At 50.0% G+C, this 13,063-nt stretch overlaps 1 protein-coding gene across 1 annotated transcript in view; it reads right to left on the minus strand.

Moving 5' to 3' along the window:
* LOC140402944 (insulin-like growth factor 1 receptor) overlaps positions 1-13,063 on the minus strand; it is a 125,158-nt gene that overhangs the window by 45,120 nt on the left and 66,975 nt on the right. The window contains exons 9-13 of the mRNA XM_072490586.1: positions 10,645-10,807; positions 5,150-5,258; positions 4,860-4,927; positions 3,895-4,124; positions 210-320 (exon numbers count right to left, since the gene is read on the minus strand). Of these exons, the coding sequence (XP_072346687.1) occupies positions 210-320; positions 3,895-4,124; positions 4,860-4,927; positions 5,150-5,258; positions 10,645-10,807 (681 nt within the window). The remainder of the gene's footprint in view (positions 1-209; positions 321-3,894; positions 4,125-4,859; positions 4,928-5,149; positions 5,259-10,644; positions 10,808-13,063) is intronic.

The following is a 13,063-nucleotide window of genomic DNA, read 5'->3' on the forward strand; positions in this document are numbered from 1 at the left end:
TCAGTACTGAGGGAGTGCCGCACTGTGGGAGGGTCAGTACAGAGGGAGAACTTGACATGCGAGTTCTATCTGTATTACACTGAGGCCGCGAATTATCGTCACAACCTGACCTCGCCGGGTTTGGATGGCTGAACCCCCGTGAACCAACAGGTTACCCTTTTACCCTCGGGACAGGGGTTATACTGCCAGATGTTTGATGGAGCCGGTACCTCAGAACCCAGGCGCAGCAAGCGAAGATGGCTCTTCAGATCTCCTCGAACCATCAGCTCCATGATGACCAGGGTGGGCTGTCCCTTGGAGACGACACCGAGAAGTCGCACCTGTACGTAACGAGCAGAGACGTCTGGTCAGGAACTGAACAGAATCGCTCCCGTTGACCTCCACTGACCACCTATCCCCGGAATCCCACCTAACCTGCACATCTTTGGACACTAAGGGGCAATTTAGCACGGTCAATCCTCCTAACCTGCACATCTTTGGACACTAAGGGACAATTTAGCACGGCCAATCCACCTAACCCGCACATCTTTGGACACTAAGGGACAATTTAGCACGGCCAATCCACCTAACCCGCACATCTTTGGACACTAAGGGACAATTTAGCACGGCCAATCCACCTAACCTGTACATCTTTGGACACTAAGGGACAATTTAGCACGGCCAATCCACCTAACCTGCACATCTTTGGTCACTAAGGGGCAATTTAGCACGGCCAATCCACCTAACCTGCACATCTTTGGTCACTAAGGGGCAATTTAGCACGGCCAATCCACCTAACCTGCACATCTTTGGACACTAAGGGACAATTTAGCACGGCCAATCCACCTAACCCGCACATCTTTGGACACTAAGGGACAATTTAGCACGGCCAATCCACCTAACCTGTACATCTTTGGACACTAAGGGACAATTTAGCATGGCCAATCCACCTAACCTGCACATCTTTGGTCACTAAGGGGCAATTTAGCATGGCCAATCCACCTAACCTGCACATCTTTGGTCACTAAGGGGCAATTTAGCATGGCCAATCCACCTAACCTGCACATCTTTGGTCACTAAGGGACAATTTAGCACGGCCGATCCACCCAACCTGCACATCTTTGGACACTAAGGGACAATTTAGCACGGCCAATCCACCTAACCTGCACATCTTTGGACACTAAGGGGCAATTTAGCACGGCCAATCCACCTAACCTGCACATCTTTGGACACTAAGGGGCAATTTAGCACGGCCAATCCACCTAACCCGCACATCTTTGGACACTAAGGGACAATTTAGCACGGCCAATCCACCTAACCTGCATATCTTTGGACACTAAGGGTCAATTTAGCACGGCCAATCCACCTAACCTGTACATCTTTGGACACTAAGGGACAATTTAGCATGGCCAATCCACCTAACCTGCACATCTTTGGTCACTAAGGGGCAATTTAGCATGGCCAATCCACCTAACCTGCACATCTTTGGTCACTAAGGGGCAATTTAGCATGGCCAATCCACCTAACCTGCACATCTTTGGTCACTAAGGGACAATTTAGCACGGCCGATCCACCCAACCTGCACATCTTTGGACACTAAGGGACAATTTAGCACGGCCAATCCACCTAACCTGCACATCTTTGGACACTAAGGGGCAATTTAGCACGGCCAATCCACCTAACCTGCACATCTTTGGACACTAAGGGACAATTTAACACGGCCAATCCACCTAACCTGCACATCTTTGGACACTAAGGGACAATTTAGCACGGCCAATCCACCTAACCTGCACATCTTTGGACACTAAGGGACAATTTAGCACGGCCAATCCACCTAACCTGCACATCTTTGGACACTAAGGGACAATTTAGCACAGCCAATCCACCCAACCCGCACATCCTTGGACACTAAGGGACAATTTAGCACGGCCAATCCACCTAACCTGTACATCTTTGGACACTAAGGGACAATTTAGCATGGCCAATCCACCTAACCTGCACATCTTTGGTCACTAAGGGGCAATTTAGCATGGCCAATCCACCTAACCTGCACATCTTTGGTCACTAAGGGGCAATTTAGCATGGCCAATCCACCTAACCTGCACATCTTTGGTCACTAAGGGACAATTTAGCACGGCCGATCCACCCAACCTGCACATCTTTGGACACTAAGGGACAATTTAGCACGGCCAATCCACCTAACCTGCACATCTTTGGACACTAAGGGGCAATTTAGCACGGCCAATCCACCTAACCTGCACATCTTTGGACACTAAGGGGCAATTTAGCACGGCCATTCCACCTAACCCGCACATCTTTGGACACTAAGGGACAATTTAGCACGGCCAATCCACCTAACCTGCATATCTTTGGACACTAAGGGTCAATTTAGCACGGCCAATCCACCTAACCTGTACATCTTTGGACACTAAGGGACAATTTAGCATGGCCAATCCACCTAACCTGCACATCTTTGGTCACTAAGGGGCAATTTAGCATGGCCAATCCACCTAACCTGCACATCTTTGGTCACTAAGGGGCAATTTAGCATGGCCAATCCACCTAACCTGCACATCTTTGGTCACTAAGGGACAATTTAGCACGGCCGATCCACCCAACCTGCACATCTTTGGACACTAAGGGACAATTTAGCACGGCCAATCCACCTAACCTGCACATCTTTGGACACTAAGGGGCAATTTAGCACGGCCAATCCACCTAACCTGCACATCTTTGGACACTAAGGGACAATTTAACACGGCCAATCCACCTAACCTGCACATCTTTGGACACTAAGGGACAATTTAGCACGGCCAATCCACCTAACCTGCACATCTTTGGACACTAAGGGACAATTTAGCACGGCCAATCCACCTAACCTGCACATCTTTGGACACTAAGGGACAATTTAACACGGCCAATCCACCTAACCTGCACATCTTTGGACACTAAGGGACAATTTAGCACGGCCAATCCACCTAACCTGCACATCTTTGGACACTAAGGGACAATTTAGCACGGCCAATCCACCTAACCTGTACATCTTTCGACACTAAGGGACAATTTAGCACGGCCAATCCACCTAACCTGCACATCTTTGGTCACTAAGGGAGAATTTAGCACGGCCGATCCACCCAACCTGCACATCTTTGGACACTAAGGGACAATTTAGCACGGCCAATCCACCTAACCTGCACATCTTTGGTCACTAAGGGAGAATTTAGCACGGCCAATCCACCTAACCTGCACATCTTTGGACTGTGGGAGGAAACCGGAGCACCCGGAGGAAACCCACGCAGACACGGGTAGAACGTGCAGACTCCGCACAGACAGCGACCCAAGCCGGGAATCAAACCCGGGACCTTGGCGCCGTGAGGCAGCAGTGCTAACCGCTGTGCCGCGTGGTGGGTGTCTGTCTGCGCTGGTGGGTTAGTGAACTGCCCTCCACCCCGCCATTCTGGGGGCGAGACTTGAGCCCAGTGGGGGGGGGGGGGGGGGGGGGGGGGGGAATCGCGAGCAGCTCTGTCTGGGTGAGCGCGGCTCCCAACGACACTCGAGAAGCTCGACACCACCCAGGACAAAGCAGCCCCGCTCGATCGGCACGCTAACCGCCGACATTCACTCCCTCCACCCCTCCCCCCCCCCCCCCCGACGCACAGCGGCAGCCGTGTGCACCGTCCACAAGACGCACCGCGGCCTCTCGCCTTCGACAGCACCTTCCAAACCCGCCACCTCCACCGTCTGGAAGGACGAGGGGGGGGGCGACAGACACTCCACCTGGGCGTCTAGACAGGCACCGGCCTGTGTTGAGGTTTGGCAGAAGCACTCCTCGCCCCCCCCCCCCGCCCCCCGTTGACCCCTGGGGAAACCCCCGCGCGCCCCCTCAACCCGCCCCCAAATCTCGGCTCCCATTACCACGTGGTAGCAGTCGAAGGCTTTCATCACCGACGCCTCCTTGAGGAACTCGATGCGCTCGCGCCGGCTCGCAGACTCGTTCACCGTCTTCAGCGCCACCCGGGTCTGCGCCTCGCCCTTCACCACCAGCTTGGCGATCCCCTCGTAGACCATCCCGAAGGAGCCCTGGCCCAGCTCCCCGATGACGGTGATGGTCTCCCTGGGGACCTCCCACTCGTCGGCGACGTACACTGCGGAGGAGGGGGCGGGGTGGTGGGGGTGGGGGGGGGGGGGGGGGGAAGCAGGGCGGCGAGGGAGCGAGAGGGGTTAGAACGTGAGGCGAACTGACACGACAGAGAATCCCCGGCTATTCGGCTCCTTCGCGCCTGCCCCGCCGTCCCGTTCGATCACGGTTGATCTGGGGGGGGGGGGGGGGGGGGGCCTGGGCGGTCGGGCCCCGCCCTATGAGGAGATGGCGGGGTGAGTTGACACCCGGTTAAACGCGCCCGACAGGGGACCCTGTTTCAATGGCGCCCAACGTCTCCCCAACACCTCTCATCAACGGAAGCGTAACATCTTGATTTGATGTTCGATTCCTCGCGTGAGGAAGAACATCTTTCCATCCGTCTTCACCCGTGTCACCCCGATATAGGGCAAACTCTTCATAATCATCTCAAACCCCCTCGATTAGATCCCCCCCCCCCCACACACACACTCGAGGGAGCGCACCCGCGTTTGTGCGTCCTCTCCCTCGGGATTTAACCCTCTCAGCACGAAGAGGGACTCTCTCCCGTTCCCCCATTGCGTCCATCTCAGCGTCAGTCCCTCTCCGTCTTCACCACGCGTCGGACCCCCGAGTGGGCAGGGGGGAGGCGATTCGGCCCGTCGGGCCTGCACGGGGCAGCGCGGGCTCGAGGGGCCGGATGTGCGTGCGTCGTGCCCGTCTCACCGCCTCCGCGGCGCGCAGCTCCCGCCCCCTCACTTACTGTCCGCAGGGTTGAAGTACTCGGGGTTCACCGACATGTAGAGGGTGCCATTGAGGAAGCCGTTAATCCTGTTGGGAGAATGGAAAGGTTCAGGCGGGGAGCAGGAACAACTGGCTGCGCGAAGGCAGCACCTTCGACGCAGCCACTCCGGGGGGGGAGAGGCTGAGAGAATCCCCCCCCCCCCGGGGCCCGGAGCGGGGGGGGGGGGGGGGGGGGGGGGTGGCGAGGACGGGGGAGTGGGCAGGACGTTAGCTGGGAGAGCCCTCGCTCCGGGCGAGGACATCGCTCACCTCTTCTTGTTGTAGACGTACACGAAGGCACCGAGGAGCAGAATGAAAAGCAGGACCACCACGGGCATGGTGGTCAGAACCATCAGGAAGCCCTCGTACTTCTGCTCAGCTGCGGAGAGGAGAGAGGGTCAGAGGGGCTGCCAGCGAGGGTCCTCGACCACACTGCAAAGATGGGCAAATAACCCCCACACATAACCACCGTCCCCCCTGACATCGAGCCTCAATGCACCCTCCACACTCTGTATATAACCGCGAACACCACTGCCAGCCCACTCTCAGTTATAACACTCTCTCTCTCACACTGTCCCTCAGTGTCAGACTCTCAGTTATAACACTCTCTCACACACTGTCCCTCAGTATCAGACTCTCAGTTACAACACTCTCTCTCTCACACTGTCCCTCAGTGTCAGACTCTCAGTTATAACACTCTCTCTGTTACACTGTCCCTCAGTATCAGACTCTCAGTTATAACACTCTCTCTCTCACACTGTCCCTCAGTATCAGACTCTCAGTTATAACACTCTCTCTGTTACACTGTCCCTCAGTGTCAGACTCTCAGTTATAACACTCTCTTTCACACACTGTCCCTCAGTATCAGACTCTCAGTTATAACACTCTCTCACACACACTGTCCCTCAGTATCAGACTCTCAGTTATACCACTCTCTCACACACTGTCCCTCAGTATCAGACTCTCAGTTATAACACTCTCTCACACACTGTCCCTCAGTATCAGACTCTCAGTTATAACACTCTCTGTTACACTGTCCCTCAGTATCAGACTCTCAGTTATAACACTCACTCTCACACACTGTCCCTCAGTATCAGTCTCTCAGTTATAACACTCTCTCTCACACACTGTCCCTCAGTGTCAGACTCTCAGTTATAACACTCTCTCTCACACTGTCCCTCAGTATCAGACTCTCAGTTATAACACTCTCTCTCACACACTGTCCCTCAGTATCAGACTCTCAGTTATAACACTCTCTCTGTTACACTGTCCCTCAGTATCAGACTCTCAGTTATAACACTCTCTCACACACTGTCCCTCAGTATCAGACTCTCAGTTATAACACTCTCTCTCACACTGTCCCTCAGTATCAGTCTCTCAGTTATAACACTCTCTCTCACACACTGTCCCTCAGTATCAGACTCTCAGTTATAACACTCTCTCTCACACACTGTCCCTCAGTATCAGACTCTCAGTTATAACACTCTCTCTGTTACACTGTCCCTCAGTATCAGACTCTCAGTTATAACACTCTCTCACACACTGTCCCTCAGTATCAGACTCTCAGTTATAACACTCTCTCGCTCACACTGTGCCTCAGTATCAGACTTTCAGTTATAACACTCTCTCACACACTGTCCCTCAGTATCAGACTCTCAGTTATAACACTCTCTCTCTCACACTGTCCCTCAGTATCAGACTCTCAGTTATAACACTCTCTCACACACTGTCCCTCAGTATCAGACTCTCAGTTATAACACTCTCTCTCACACTGTCACTCACTATCAGACTCTCAGTTATAACACTCTCTCTGTTACACTGTCCCTCAGTATCAGACTCTCAGTTATAACACTCTCTCTCTCACACTGTCCCTCAGTATCAGACTCTCAGTTATAACACTCTCTCTGTTACACTGTCCCTCAGTATCAGACTCTCAGCTATAACACTCTCTCTGTTACACTGTCCCTCAGTATCAGACTCTCAGTTATAACACTCTCTCTCTCACACACTGTGCCTCAGTATCAGACTCTCAGTTATAACACTCTCTCTGTTACACTGTCCCTCAGTATCAGACTCTCAGTTATAACACTCTCTCTCACACACTGTCCCTCAGTATCAGACTCTCAGTTATAACACTCTCTCTGTTACACTGTCCCTCAGTATCAGACTCTCAGTTATAACACTCTCTCTCACACTGTCCCTCAGTATCAGACTCTCAGTTATAACACTCTCTCTCTCTGACACTGTCCCTCAGTATCAGACTCTCAGTTATAACACTCTCTCTCACACACTGTCCCTCAGTCTCAGACTCTCAGTTATAACACTCTCTCTGTTACACTGTCCCTCAGTATCAGACTCTCAGTTATAACACTCTCTCTCACACACTGTCCCTCAGTCTCAGACTCTCAGTTATAACACTCTCTCTCTCACACTGTCCCTCAGTGTCAGACTCTCAGTTATAACACTCTCTCTCACACACTGTCCCTCAGTCTCAGACTCTCAGTTATAACACTCTCTCTCTCACACTGTCCCTCAGTATCAGACTCTCAGTTATAACACTCTCTCTCACACACTGTCCCTCAGTATCAGACTCTCAGTTATAACACTCTCTCTCTCACACTGTCCCTCAGTATCAGACTCTCAGTTATAACACTCTCTCTCTCACACTGTCCCTCAGTCTCAGACTCTCAGTTATAACACTCTCTCTGTTACACTGTCCCTCAGTATCAGACTCTCAGTTATAACACTCTCTCTCTGTTACACTGTCCCTCAGTGTCAGACTCTCAGTTATAAAACTCTCTCTCTCACACTGTCCCTCAGTATCAGACTCTCAGTTATAACACTCTCTCTCACACACTGTCCCTCAGTATCAGACTCTCAGTTATAACACTCTCTCTCACACACTGTCCCTCAGTATCAGACTCTCAGTTATAACACTCTCTGTTACACTGTCCCTCAGTATCAGTCTCTCAGTTATAACACTCTCTCTCTGTTACACTGTCCCTCAGTATCAGACTCTCAGTTATAACACTCTCTCTCTGTTACACTGTCCCTCAGTATCAGACTCTCAGTTATAACACTCTCTCTCACACACTGTCCCTCAGTATCAGACTCTCAGTTATAACACTCTCTCTCACACACTGTCACTCAGTATCAGACTCTCAGTTATAACACTCTCTCTCACACTGTCCCTCAGTATCAGACTCTCAGTTATAACACTCTCTCTCACACACTGTCCCTCAGTATCAGACTCTCAGTTATAACACTCTCTCTGTTACACTGTCCCTCAGTATCAGACTCTCTGTTATAACACTCTCTCTCACACTGTCCCTCAGTATCAGACTCTCAGTTATAACACTCTCTCGCTCACACTGTGCCTCAGTATCAGACTTTCAGTTATAACACTCTCTCTGTTACACTGTCCCTCAGTATCAGACTCTCAGCTATAACACTCTCTCTGTTACACTGTCCCTCAGTATCAGACTCTCAGTTATAACACTCTCTCTCTCACACACTGTGCCTCAGTATCAGACTCTCAGTTATAACACTCTCTCTGTTACACTGTCCCTCAGTATCAGACTCTCAGTTATAACACTCTCTCTCACACACTGTCCCTCAGTATCAGACTCTCAGTTATAACACTCTCTCTCTCACACTGTCCCTCAGTATCAGACTCTCAGTTATAACACTCTCTCTGTTACACTGTCCCTCAGTATCAGACTCTCAGTTATAACACTCTCTCTGTTACACTGTCCCTCAGTATCAGACTCTCAGTTATAACACTCTCTCTCACACACTGTCCCTCAGTATCAGACTCTCAGTTATAACACTCTCTCTCTCACACTGTCCCTCAGTATCAAACTCTCAGTTATAACACTCTCTCTCACACACTGTCCCTCAGTCTCAGACTCTCAGTTATAACACTCTCTCTCTCACACTGTCCCTCAGTATCAGACTCACAGTTATAACACTCTCTCTCACACACTGTCCCTCAGTATCAGACTCTCAGTTATAACATTCTCTCTCACACTGTCCCTCAGTATCAGACTCTCAGTTAGAACACTCTCTCTGTTACACTGTCCCTCAGTGTCAGACTCTCAGTTATAACACTCTCTCTCTCACACTGTCCCTCAGTATCAGACTCTCAGTTATAACACTCTCTCACACACTATCCCTCAGTATCAGACTCTCAGTTATAACACTCTCTCTCACACACTGTCCCTCAGTGTCAGACTCTCAGTTATAACACTCTCTCTGTTACACTGTCCCTCAGTATCAGACTCTCAGTTATAACACTCTCTCTGTTACACTGTCCCTTAGTATCAGACTCTCAGTTATAACACTCTCTCTGTTACACTGTCCCTCATTATCAGACTCTCAGTTATAACACTCTCTCTCTGACACTGTCCCTCAGTATCAGACTCGCAGTTATAACACTCTCTCTCACACACTGTCCCTCAGTATCAGACTCTCAGTTATAACACTCTCTCTCACACTGTCCCTCAGTATCAGACTCTCAGTTATAACATTCTCTCTCTGACACTGTCCCTCAGTATCAGACTCGCAGTTATAACACTCTCTCACACTGTCCCTCAGTATCAGACTCTCAGTTATAACACTCTCTCTCTCACACTGTCCCTCAGTATCAGACTCTCAGTTATAACACTCTCTCTCACACACTGTCCCTCAGTATCAAACTCTCAGTTATAACACTCTCTCTCACACACTGTCCCTCAGTATCAGACTCTCAGTTATAACACTCTCTCTCTCACACAGTTCCTCAGTATCAGACTCTGTTATAACACTCTCTCTCACACACTGTCCCTCAGTCTGAGACTCTCAGTTATAACACTCTCTCTCACACACACTGTCCCTCAGTATCAGACTCTCAGTTATAACACTCTCACACACTGTCCCTCAGTATCAGACTCTCAGTTATAACACTCTCTCACACACTGCCCCTCAGTATCAGACTCTCAGTTATAACACTCTCTCTCACACACTGTCCCTCAGTATCAGACACTCAGTTATAACACTCTCTCTGTTACACTGTCCCTTAGTATCAGACTCTCAGTTATAACACTCTCTCTGTTACACTGTCCCTCAGTATCAGACTCTCAGTTATAACACTCTCTCTCTGACACTGTCCCTCAGTATCAGACTCGCAGTTATAACACTCTCTCTCACACTGTCCCTCGGTATCAGACTCTCAGTTATAACACTCTCTCTCACACACTATCCCTCAGTATCAGACTCTCAGTTATAACACTCTCTCTCACACACTGTCCCTCAGTATCAGACTCTCAGTTATAACACTCTCACACACTGTCCCTCAGTATCAGACTCGCAGTTATAACACTCTCTCTCACACTGTCCCTCGGTATCAGACTCTCAGTTATAACACTCTCTCTGTTGCACTGTCCCTCAGTATCAGACTCTCAGTTATAACACTTTCTCACACACTGTCCCTCAGCAACAGACTCTCAGTTAAAACACTCTCTCTCACACACTGTCCCTCAGTATCAGACTCTCAGTTATAACACTCTCTCTCACACACTGTTCCTCAGTATCAGACTCTCAGTTATAACACTCTCTCTCACACACTGTCCCTCAGTATCAGACTCTCAGTTATAACACTCTCTCTCTCACACTGTCCCTCAGTATCAGACTCTCAGTTATAACACTCTCTCTGTTACACTCTCCCTCAGTTTAAGCTCTGTGATGTTTCTGACGATACTCGGATGTCTGGGGCTGTTTGAACTCACGTGGAGCGTTCGGGATGTGGAATGTGATGGGAGTAGTCCAGGATCCATTGCCAGCCAGTGACGTGGTGTGCACCGTCGCTGTGTAGTTTCCTGGTTGCAATCGGCTGATCATCGCTCCTCCGTATTTTTCGTAAATGTGTCTGGGGACGCACTCGTGGAACTCCTGGGAAAGTGTCAGGGACAGGGACGGTCAGAACCTCGCACCCCCTCGCCGCTCGGCAACACATCCCAGTTAAAACCCAAATGAAAACGAACAGCGATGTAGATAATTTTGAAAATGCCAATAAAAAGATTTACATTTTTTCTAGAATCCTGTGTCACCAAACTCCAGCGAGATCCCAAATCAGGAGAAATTCCCCCCCCCCCCCGCCCCGGTTACCGGAGGGGATAGACGAGATAGTTTGGCAAAGAGCGGGGCTTTCTGGAGCGTCGTGGAGGAGAAGGAGAGCGTGAGAGGATTAGGGAGGGAATCCCAGAGCTCCGCCCCCCCCCCAGGCAGCTGAAGGCACGGCCGCCAATGGCGGAGCGATGGGAATCGGCGGGGGGTGGGGGGGGGGGGTGGAATGCTCGAGAGGCCGGGATTGGAGGAGCGCAGAGATCTCGGAGGGTGTAGAAGTCAACTGTTTCGTGACACACCTAATGGGTAGACGATAGTCATTTAGGATCAATATTAAGCCCCAGTTTTACCCATTTTAAATTCAGAATTTCAACACTCTCATAGCCTCAGGTCATCTCAAAACATAACAGTTTACAAAACAGCATAGAAGGAGCATAATTCACTTTTCTAGATTAAAACAAACACTTGAACTGATTTAATGAATACATTTTTCAAGACAGTGTCCAGGGACAGAGCAGGATCCGTAGCAACAGCCATAGCAACAGCATGGCACAACAAGGTAACAGGAGGCTCTATTGTTGCAACAGCTAAGCCAGCAAAAGGCCAGTTCAAACTGGCCTTGATAACAGCACAATATCGCATTCTTTAACATACACAAGTATGCAGATACGAAACAATTAGAAGTAATGTGACAGATTGAAGATGGACGGCTTGCCATCAAATCAGACGTGTTTGAGTCTAACCCAAACCAATTCGAATTATATTGGGGTGTGATTAGATGGCTTAAGATAGACATGAAAGAGTATAGCTGTATAAGACCATAAGACATAGGAGCGGAAGTAAGGCCATTCGGCCCATCGAGTCCACTCCACCATTCAATCATGGCTGATTTCAACTCCATTTACCCGCTCTCTCTCCATAGCCCTTAATTCCTCGAGAAATCAAGAATTTATCAACTTCTGTCTTAAAGACACTCAACGTCCCGGCCTCCACCGCCCTCTGTGGCAATGAATTCCACAGACCCACCACTCTCTGGCTGAAGACATTTCTCCTCATCTCTGTTCTAAAGTGACTCCCTTTTATTCTAAGGCTGTGCCCCCGGGTCCTAGTCTCCCCTGCTAGTGGAAACAACTTCCCTACGTCCACCCTATCTAAGCCATTCATTATCTTGTAAGTTTCTATTAGATCTCCCCTCAACCTCCTAAACTCCAATGAATATAATCCCAGGATCCTCAGACGTTCATCGTATGTTCATCGTATGTTCATCCGACCATTCCTGGGATCATCCGTGTGAATCTCCGCTGGACCCGCTCCAGTGCCAGTATGTCCTTCCTGAGGTGTGGGGCCCAAAATTGCTCACAGTATTCTAAATGGGGCCTAACTAATGCTTTATAAAGCTTCAGAAGTACATCCCTGCTTTTATATTCCAAGCCTCTTGAGATGAATGACAACATTGCATTTGCTTTCTTAATTACGGACTCAACCTGCAAGTTTACCTTTAGAGAATCCTGGACTAGGACTCCCAAGTCCCTTTGCACTTCAGCATTATGAATTTTGTCACCGTTTAGAAAGTAGTCCATGCCTCTATTCTTTTTTCCCAAAGTGCAAGACCTCGCACTTGCCCACGTTGAATTTCATCAGCCATTTCTTGGACCACTCTCCTAAACTGTCTAAATCTTTCTGCAGCCTCCCCACCTCCTCCATTCTACCTGCCCCTCCACCTATCTGTAAGTCTCGTTCGGCCATTTGTCGTTGGGTTTCAACTGAAGCTGGATCATTCGCTGAATTTCTCTCTCTCTCTCTCTCTCATAAATCATCTATACTTTGATCTGAACTATTCACTGTTTTCCTGCCTTCATATTTCCTTTTCAGACTTTGACTTTTTAAAAAGTTATCGTCGAGCTGTTTGCCGAAGCAAAAAGATAATGGGCGAGATTCTCCGCCCCCCCGCCGGTTCGGACAATCGCCGGGGGCTGGCGTGAATCCCGCCCCCGCCGGTTGCCGAAGTCTCCGGCACCGGATATTCGGCGGGGGCGGGAATCGCGCTGCGCTGGTTGGCGCCCCCCCCCCCCCCCCGCGATT

This window comes from Scyliorhinus torazame, chromosome 26 (genome assembly GCF_047496885.1).
Source record: "Scyliorhinus torazame isolate Kashiwa2021f chromosome 26, sScyTor2.1, whole genome shotgun sequence".
NCBI classification, from domain to species: Eukaryota; Metazoa; Chordata; class Chondrichthyes; order Carcharhiniformes; family Scyliorhinidae; genus Scyliorhinus; species Scyliorhinus torazame.